General features: G+C 33.6%; 1 protein-coding gene across 1 annotated transcript; it reads right to left on the bottom strand.

Annotated features, from left to right (window-relative positions):
• Positions 1-7,883: 7,883 nt before the first annotated feature.
• LOC113225556 (zinc finger protein 239-like) lies at positions 7,884-9,302 on the bottom strand. Its single transcript, XM_026457884.1, has 3 exons — positions 8,951-9,302; positions 8,224-8,653; positions 7,884-8,149 (listed from the first exon to the last, which is right to left on the bottom strand). Exons 1-3 carry the CDS (start codon positions 9,300-9,302, stop codon positions 7,966-7,968), a joined length of 966 nt encoding a protein of 321 aa, XP_026313669.1. The 3' UTR covers positions 7,884-7,965.
• Positions 9,303-10,512: the final 1,210 nt, after the last annotated feature.

The raw sequence follows: 10,512 nt of genomic DNA, 5'->3' as shown, positions 1-10,512 counted from the left end.
AAAACATTTAATGCAAAAGTCACATTTGAGTGGTTTCTCTACTGTATGAGTGTGTAAATGTGTATTGGTTCGGTAAGGATTGTATGAATCTGAGGTAGTTTTTTTATAAAACATTTATTGCACATATTACTGGCATATATTTTTTCTGGTATGAATCTTTGAATGTTTTTTACAACTTTCTTTCAAAGCAAAAACTTTGTTACAGTATTCACATTTGTATGGTTTCTCTCCAGTATGGACAATTACGTGACGGTTAAGGTCATATATTCTTGGAAAACATTTATTGCAAATATGACATTTGTATGGTTTCTCTCCAGTATGAGTTGTTAAATGTGTTTTACAACTTGCTTTACTTGAAAAAAACTTGTTACAGAGATCACATTTGTATGGTTTTTCTCCACTGTGAGTCTTTAAATGTGTTTTACAATCCGCTTTACGGACAAAAAATTTATTACAAAGATCACATTTGTGGGGTTTCTCATCAGTATGGACCAGTAAGTGAGTTTTAAGTACCTGTTTTCTTGTAAAACATCTATTGCAAATGTCACACTGGAATGGTTTCTCACCTGTATGAGTCTTCAAGTGTGTTTCACAATTTGCTTTACGCACAAAAGATTTGTTACAGTGATGACATTTATATGGTTTCTCTCCAGTATGGACCATAATATGGCACTTAATGAGATATTTTGTTGTAAAACATTTATTGCAAATATCACACATGTATGGTTTTTCTCCAGTGTGAGTCTTTAAATGTGTTTCATAATCTGCTTTACGAACAAAAGATTTCTTACAGAGATCACATTTATATGGCTTCTCATCAGTATGGACTTGTAAATGAATCTTGAGTATATGTAATGTTGTAAAAGATTTATTGCAAATATCACAACTGTATGGTTTTTCTCCAGTATGACTCCTTAAATGTCTGTTAAAAATTGATTTAAAAGCGAAAAATTTGTTACAGCGGTCACATTTGAATGTTTTCTTTAAATGTGTATCATATTTGTGTTTAGAACCAAAACCATTTTTGCAGATGCCATAATTGTATGTTTTCTCACCAGTATGGGTAATTATATGACACTTAAGTTGATATTTTGTTGTAAAACATCTATTGCAAATATCACACATGTATGGTTTCTCTCCAGTATGAGTCCTTAAATGTGTTTCACAATCTGCTTTTCGAACAAAAGATTTGTTACAGTGATCACATTTGTATGGTCGTTCTCCAGTATGGATCATTATATGAGTGTTAAGTTCCGGTTTTCTTGTAAAACATTTATGGCAAATATCACACTTGTATGGTTTCTCTTCAGCATGAGTCTTTAAATGTATTTCGCAAGTTGATTTACGGGCAAAAACTTTGTTACAATGGTCACATTTGTATGGTTTCTTTCCTGTATGAACCATCAAATGTGTATTAAAATTGTATTTAGAAGCAAAAACTTTGTTACAGAGGTCACATTTGTGCGGTTTCTCTCCAGTATGGATCATTAAATGACGCTTAAGTCTATGTTTAATTGCAAAATATTTATTGCAAATATCACACTTGTATGGTTTTTCTCCAGTATGAGTCTTTAAATGTGTTTCATAATCTGCTTTAAGGGCAAAATATTTGTTACAGCGATCACATTTGTATGATTTACCTTCAGCATGGACCATTATATGACGCGTGACGTGATATTTTTTTGTAAAACATTTATTGCAAAATTCACATTTGTATGGTTTCTCACCTGTATGCACCATTATATGATAGTTAAGTACCTGTTTTGTTGTAAAGCATTTATGGCAAACATCACACTGATATGGTTTCTTTTCTGTGTGAGTCCTTAAATGTTTATTGTAACTCGCTTTACAGGAAAAATATTTGTTACATTGTTCACACTGGTTCGGCTTCTCTCCAATATGACTTACTTTGTGACGCTTAAGATGATATTTCCCTGTATAACATTTAGAGCAAATATCACATTTGTATGTTCGAGAGTCAAAGTTCAACCCATCAGATGTGTTCTGCACACATCTTGCTTGAGGTAATTCAGAAGGTTGCAATACTACAGGTCCCACAACCAATTCTTCTTTGATTTTATGATCTGCATACAGATCCGGCTCCTCCACTTTCCTTTGTTCTTCTTCCGCAACACCGATTGGCTCTTGTTTAATGTGGACATTCCTATGTAAATTCACAGGGCTGTTTTCTATATCGCTTGCCTCCTCTTTCATGTTCATTATATCTTTCGTATTTGTTTTCCTGATATAATAAGACTTATTTACTGTGTCAGAAGGGAAGAACACACACAGAATCGATTTAGTGAAGAGTGTTGCCAGGTCAAAACTCACAATTTGAAAAAGTCGGAAGATATGGCACAAGCAAAACAGTAGATTGTGGAAAAAACAGTAGATAGAACTTCTTCAAACATTGATTGGTCATTTTCATTTTTATGTTACTGCCCAAAGAAGAAAGCGTGTAATCTCTGAGATAGTCGAAGTGTAAACAAACAACTGTCACTGTCAAAGTGATAACACAGATCGTAAACCTTTTTTTTCCCCACGTTCGTTTATTAACAGGCTCCACTGTAATCTAACTAATAAATTATAATTGAAAAATGCCCTTTTGCATTGAACAATTTACAAAACTCTGAGGTTCTCGCGATTGCTACACATATATTTGTTTTTTCAAACAAACCGACGTTTCGGGCCCTTTACAGGTCCCATGCTCACGGTTGACTCGTCGTGGTTGGTCAAAAACTGTTTAGAATAATTTTGTGTCACAATATATTTTCAATTCAAAAATTACTAGGAAATGAGAAGGGTCGCGGCCATGTCGCGGCCCATAGAAAGTTACGCAAAAACCAAGCCACAGAATATTGCACTGGTAACTCGAACACAAATATTTTTTTTTTAAAAGCTATCCCTGATTTTCGGAACTTTTTGTCTATTTTACCATTTTCTCGCATGGCATTTTGGAGAAGAAATTATCAACTTTATTGTTTTTGTAATGAAGTAGTTCATCTTTTATTAGCCTATTACAAATCGGTCGAATTTGACATTTGATATCACGTGAACTAAATGTGGACCATATTCATATGTAGGTACTGAAATTCCTGTTTTGACGGCTAGATGTCGCTCAACGTTAAGAAACAGATCGTTGTAGATAATTAGTCCGGTTACATCCTGCATACTAAATCTATGGGTTACATACTAATTAGTCATTACAGTTTCTTTTTTAAATGATTTTATTTCTAGACTTAGACGCTATTATATTTGAAAAATCTAATGAATTTATTTTTTTCAAACTTGTAATTAAGGCATTTAAAGACGCTAACGAATTCTTTTAAATACGAATTTGCCATTGTTCTTTCTGTCTAATTTAAAAAAACTAACTACCCCACTATGTACTTGTAAGCTTATGACTTGCTTGTACGTAAAGATTTTTATTTTTAACATTTGCTACATTGTAGTTACACCTTTAATAACATTTTCGCCATCTGATAATTTAAATTGATTTTGTAATTTGTTCAATTGATTAACCGATTCACCATCAGGATTGTTACTTTGAAATAGGATAATCAATAGAGAGCCAAATGTTTTTAAAAGTGTGTATCCTGATCGTTATTTCTAAAATTATTGGTTGTCGGTTGTAAGAAAGTGTTCTATTATGATTTATGTCTCAATAAAAAAATCTTAGTTAAAAAAACAGTGTTGCAGCCATAGATTTAGTATATAGGTACCATGGTTGCAGCCATGTTGCAGCCTAATTTGTTAAACAATGCGTTGATGAACTGCCCCTAAATACGAGTGTTTTTCTGTTTTTGTTACACAAAAAATTGAAAACAAAAAGGGTAAAATAACGAAATGTGTTTTATTTTACAATTTATTTATCTAATTAATACAGCCTAGGGGCCGTAAAAATATACTAATTGGCTGTCACTGCGCTTTCGCATAAAAGCCATCACTATTTAAAAAAAAACAGAACGGTCATGTTCAGTTCAAGTTGCTCATACGTGGGACCCCTGGGACTAGCGAGGGTCGTATTCTAGAACTCTGCTCAATGCTCAAGTCAGGATTTGAGGATGCACATTTAAAGCACTCGAAATCATACTCAAGTCCTTGCCATTAGGGTCGTATTTCCATTGCTTGATATCATACTCAAGTCTTGTTTGAGCATTGAGTAGAGTTGTGGAATACGACCCTGAGAGTCGTATTCTAGAACTCTACTCAATGCTCAAGTCAAGATTGCAATGGAAACACAAGCACTGGAAATACGACCCTAATGGCAGGGACTTGAGTATGATTTCGAGTGCTTTAAATGTGCATCCTCAAATCCTGACTTGAGCATTGAGTAGAGTTCTAGAATACGACCCTGGGTCTCTTTCATCGCTACCTGGGACCCACTGGGCCCTGATTTTAGTTGAAATTGGAATCGATCCAATCGGGTAGCCCATCCGCAATATTATACGCCTCGACTCGGAAACGACGCAGTTTCCGATCAAGCAGGTCGAACCGTACGATAACTCTGTTGTCGACCGATTCGATTAGATATCGTACGATGTCTTTTCATTTTTATTCACAATTACCGAATGGAACGTCAAACTGTCGTTTTCGAGACCGAACCGAAATGACGTCACACCCGTACGATTACTCTAACTCCTCGACCGGCAAACGCTACAAACGTTATTCAGAACACAGTTAACGAACGAACGACAGTTTGACGTTCTATTCGGGCGTTGTGAATAAAAATAATAGAAATCGTACATCAAATCGAATTGATCGACAACTGAGTTATCGTACGGTTCTGAATCGACCCACAGCCCAATGCTCCATCGAACATTTTTATAGTATCATAGAGTACATTGAATATAGGTACTTAGTATGTAACGTGTTTTAATGTTCTAAATGCAGGATGAAAACTACCGTGTGCCAATTTTGTATGGTTTTGGAGAAAACTTATGTACCTACGTACTTCAAAGTTCATCGATTTTATACTTAGACATTTCAAAAATGATTAAAACTCATTGAATAATAATAACATTAATATAGTTAGTAACATGACATTAAAAGGAATTTAAAACTCTATTTATTGGGCTTTATTGTTTTGCCGAAATGTAAGCGAAGAAGAAGAACATCGAATATTTCCTTAATTTTAAGTTATCGTAATTTAAGTAACTTTTAAGTAATTTATATAATACGAACATCTTGCTTCAACCACGACAGGAGACTGCAACACCACTGGCCCTATGACCATCTCACCCTTGATTTCATGATCTGCATACAGATCCAGCATCTGTATTGTGTGTTCTTCTGCAGCACCAACTGGCTCTTGTTTGATGTCGTTTTCTAATTCGTTTGCTTCCTCCTTAACATTCACAATATCTTGTAGATCCATGTGTGACATTGTTAGCTGTTACTGACAATTTAATTGTATAGGTACTTAATATTGTAATGTAATAAAATACCTACACCTGAGTTGAGAAAGTAATTAAATGAAATTAATATGGTGACTATGTTACATGATTACATAGTTAGTAGTCTAATCCTAAAATATTAACTTACCGAAATTCGTAGTTTTGACAATAAAAATTAATCGAAAAACGAAAATAAATGCATGGATACTATTCTCACAAAAAAAACAGCTGTTGGTGCGTATCTCTTATTAGTGTGTGCTTAGAATAATAACGAAGAGTGTGTGTATCTCTTATTAGTTGTGGTTAGTGCCGTGAGATACCGGAGCTACGCTCGTCTAAAGCTTTTAAATTCAGAACGCCTGAAATTTTATTGGAAGCTAAATAAAATAAATAAACACTGTCTGTCTGTTACGTTTTAACACCGTAACTGCTAAACCAAATATAAATATTCTGTAATGCAAGTGGTAAAAAACTGACATAACATCATTCAAAACTACCCCTAAATATGGAGGAAATGGGATATTAAAGAGGGAACGCTTGGTGCGATTTGCTTCAAACTTGGATACTTGTAAAGAAAGTGGGACGTTTTCATTCTAGTTTCTTGACTTTTTTTTCTTATTTCTCTTGGCTTGTCTTGGTAAGCGTTTCAGCCACTTAGAAAGTGTTTTGACTAACATGAATTTAATATCATGGAATGTAATTTGGAAAAAAGTGATCAGGCGAGGAATTATGAGATGTAAATAAACAAACAGTATAAATATTATATTATTAGCAGCTAAAATGTCGCGGTTAGCGTTTTTTTTTTTTTTTTCGTGTTTTTCGCGGTTAGCGTTTCAGCCGCTAGCAGAGTGTTTTGACCATATATTTAGTATATAGTTTTTTCCATAAGATAGGTAACCATAGATCGGCCCTGAAGTATTTATAGACGAGACCAAAACAAAAATACATCTGTGTGCGTGTAATTGTAATTTTCAGGTAAGTTTTTTTTTGTACTCAATTTTGGTGACAATTTTTATTATTTTGATTACTCGAATATAAAATATTAAAGAATATTTCAGGTTACCACGCTCGAATATTAAATAGTACTTCATAATAATATTCTATAAATATTTAAATTAAAGAAATTGTCACCAAATTTGAGTACAAAAAACTTACCTGAAAATTACCCTAAATGTGCCTGTGTGCAAGATTAATAAGTGTTGCGAAATGCACTGGCTCGATTAACATATTATCATTTCACTGTGTCGTATTCACCAAAATAATTAGGATTCTCGCGTGAGCGACTGAGATGCCAACAGCGCAACCCGAGTTAGAATACTGAAGTGAAGTATGTATGGTCAGTGTTGGGCATTAATCAATTAAATTTCAATCAAATTAAAAAATCAATTCAATTGAAATCAATTGCAATTGATTTTAATTGCAATTAAATTAATAGCAATTAATTTTTTAAGTTGTTCTAAGAAACAACTGAAACTACCAGTTAAAACCGAAAGTACCGAATAAAAGTGTCATTACGAATATGGGTTAGGGGTGTGTTAGGGGGTCGTTGGGGACTTCCGAAACTATCGTAGATACAGTTTTATTTTGTAAATACAATTTTGGCATAGTAAAGTTTTTGGTCAAGCCTAAGTTGTCCATAATAATGAATAAAATTGATCAATATTTTTCGTGCTGATCGACTAAGTAACATCTAAAAATTGTATGGTATGAAAAAAATCTGGACTGCAGAAGTTGGTTAAATTTCACAAAATGTTTTTTTCGTACAAAATGAATAAATTTTACTAATTTTCTTAGTGCTGATAGACTCGGTATCCTATAAGGATGATTTCATTGTATTGGAAGAAAAGAATCAGCACATCAGAAGTTGGTCAAATTTAATAAAATGTTTATTATGTTGTAAAAAACATTTTATGAAATGTTACCAACTTCTGCTGTCTCGATTTTTTTCGTCCCATACATTGATCTACCAACAAAATGGTCTCATACAATGAAATCATTACTTAAATCAATTTTATTCATTTTATGGACAACTCACGCTTGACCAAAAAAATTGACTAAGCCAAAACTATCTAAAAAAAAGTTTCTTTGAATCTCCTACGGTTTCAGATTTCTCCATTACAGATTTGCAAATAGCACATATGTACAGTTCTCTATTTTTAAATGCTTTAAAACTTTTTGAGGAAAAGGTTTGTGACAGTGGTTACAATATATCAGTTAATGGTTAGTGATCAGGAGCATAGGACCCGAATAAAGCCACCTAATAATAATAATACAGTGGTCACATTTAAAGTTTCTCTTCAATGTGGGCCATTGCATTTATTGCAAATATCACACTCTTATGATTTCTTACTAATACAGGTCATCATAAAGACACTTAAGCACAAATTTCTCATTAAACATTTTATTGCAGATATCACACATGTATTATTTAGTTTTACATTCCCCTTTTCTAGCAACTTGTTTCACATGTAAAATAGGCGCCTTGACGTCAAATTGCGGATACCAGCCCGTTACACCAAGTATCAAGTTCTCTCCAGTATGAGTTCTTCAATGCATAATATAACTTGATTTATAGACAAACTTTGTTATGGAGATCACATTTTGTATCGTTTGTTACTATATGACGCTTCAAGTAATATTCTGATATAAAACATTTTTTGCAAATAACACATTTGTATGGTTTTTCACCAGAATGCACCATAATGAGTTTTGAGATCCCCTTTTCTAATAAAACATTCATTGCAAATATCACACTCATATGATTATTCTTCTGTATGAATTCTTAAATGTTTATTATAATTGTATTTAGAAGCAAAATCTTAGTTACAATGGTCCGGTATGGACCATTATATGAGTTTTAAGATCCCCTTTTCGTATAAAACATTCATTGCAAATATGACACTTACATGATTTCTCTCTTGTATGAATCCTTAAATGTTTATTGCAATTGTATTTAGAAGAAAAACCTTTGTTACAATGGTCACATTTATATCGTTTTTCACCAGTATGGACTATTATATTATGAGTTTTAAGATTCCCTTTTCTTACAAAACGTTCATTGCAAATATCACACTGATATGGTTTCTCTCCTGTATGAATCCTTAAATGTGTATTAAAATTGTATTTAGAAGCAAAACTTTTGTTACAGTGGTCACATCTGTGTGGTTTGTCACCAGTATGGACCATTATATGAGTTTGAAGAACCCATTTTCTCACAAAACATTTATTGCAAATATCACAAGTGTATGGTTTCTTTCCTGTATGAATCATTAAATGTGTATTTAAATTGTATTTAGAACTAAAAACTCTGTTGCAGTGATCACATTTGTATGGTTTTTTTCCTGAATGAATAATTAAATGTGTATTTAAATTGCATTTGAAAGTAAAAACTTTTTTACAGAGGTCGCATTTGTATGGTTTCTCACCAGTATGGACCATTATAACATGACGCTTAATGTGAGCCTTTGATCTAAAACATTTATGACAAGTATCACATTTATACTGTTGTTTCTTTACTGTCCGAGTGTTTAAATTTTTATTACGACGTGCTTTACTGGGGAAAGTTTTGTCAGATTGTTCATATTGATTCGGCTTCTCTCCAGTACAAGTTATTTTATGACGCTTTAGATGGTATTTCCGTGTATAACGTTTAGTGTTGGTGTTTAGAATATCAGCGTTCAACCCATCAGATGTGCTCTGTACGTATCTTGTTCGATCTAACACAGGAGGCTGCAACACCACTGGTCCTATGACCAATTCTTCCTTGATTTCATGATCTGCATAAAGTTCCAGCTCCTCCATTTTCCTTTGCTCTTCTTCCACAACACGCTCTTGTTTAATATAGACATTATTCGTATTTAAATCCAAAGAACTTTTGTCTTGGCTTGCATCTACCTTAATGTTCATAATGGCTTTTTTTATTATAGGTGTTCATAATAAAGTATGATTTCTTTTTTCTTGGCCATTCGTGCTCGTAGGAAGATAAGATAATTCCTATTCGACTCTATCAAATGCACGTAATCATAGACTAAGTAAAGGAGAAGATACTCACAGACTACCTTAGAGGATGGAAAAGAAATAGTCTAAGCAGACTACAGAAGATAGTAAGTAAGATACTCGTACGTATTAATTTGTAGAGTTCTATTAGTATTTTCTTTATGGTGGCCACTAGTTTTTTATAGGCTTGTGCCAGTATCAGTTTTTAGGATTAATATAAAAATTATGCATCGCCAGTGTCGGCAACAACAGAAAACAGAAACAATAGATTCTTCTTTGTAAAGTTATAGCTCTGTTGATACAATCGACGATTCCGCCAAACAATCTCCCACTTCAAAGGTACTCTTTGATTTCACTCGATCATACTTTTTGTATTCTATTTTTAAGTTTCTGGCTTCTCTTGTAGAATTTTGCCAATGTCATGACAGTCATGGGTGTTACACTTTCGTTTTTTAGATGTTTAATAATTAACACTGCTCTTTAGTCTATTCGGGCTTCTGGAACAATACAGAACAACACGATATACCATCACCGTTACAAATTTAATTAATAAATAAAATAAGTTTTATAATTTAAGTTTGTTAGTACTAATAAAATCAGTTATTAATTCTAAGAGAGTGTTTGTAAAAACATATAACAGAAACTTGAAATTTACGGGGCGACGAATAGAAGGTCGAAGACTATCATAAATAGTACACGTTCTGGTAGGGCAGCTGAAAAATATGTGGTCTTTGGTGCCTTCATCCAGGACGCATTCACAAATTGAGTTATCCCCTATTCTAAGTTTTGCCAGGTGGACCGGGGTGCAGGCATGACCAATTCGAAGTCGACATACTGTAAACGTAACAATCTTACTAAATCTTTTATGGATAACGAACCAAGGCTTTTTGGGGATACTTGTTTGGATGTCGGCGAAATATTTGCCCTTAGTGAGTTTGCTTTTGCTCCACTCTGCGCTCCATGAGGAAAACATATCATTGGCAGCTAAAGGCAGGAGGTCATAAGTGTACGTCTTGTAATGAGTAAGACAACCTGTTTGGATAGCATTTTTCGCCAACTTGTCTGCAGTTTCGTTACCTTGGACCCCACAGTAACCAGGTACCCACGCTAACACAACTTG

The sequence above is a fragment of the Hyposmocoma kahamanoa genome, unplaced genomic scaffold (assembly GCF_003589595.1).
Source record: "Hyposmocoma kahamanoa isolate Upper Pololo Valley unplaced genomic scaffold, ASM358959v1 167, whole genome shotgun sequence".
In the NCBI taxonomy this organism is placed as follows: domain Eukaryota; kingdom Metazoa; phylum Arthropoda; class Insecta; order Lepidoptera; family Cosmopterigidae; genus Hyposmocoma; species Hyposmocoma kahamanoa.
Note: the sequence above shows the minus strand (reverse complement) of the source record. Positions and strands in the feature narration are given on the sequence as shown.

Excerpts from the sequence above, each read along its gene's own strand:
- LOC113225556 (XM_026457884.1), bottom strand. The coding sequence starts at position 9,302 with ATGAACATTAAGGTAGATGCAAGCCAAGACAAAAGTTCTTTGGATTTA. Across the intron at positions 8,654-8,950 it reads ATCTGACAAAACTTTCCCCA|GAAAGAAACCATACACTTGT; the intron begins GTAAAGCACGTC and ends TGATTCATACAG. Across the intron at positions 8,150-8,223 it reads ATGGTCCATACCGGACCATT|TGTGATATTTGCAATGAATG; the intron begins GTAACTAAGATT and ends TAATCATATGAG.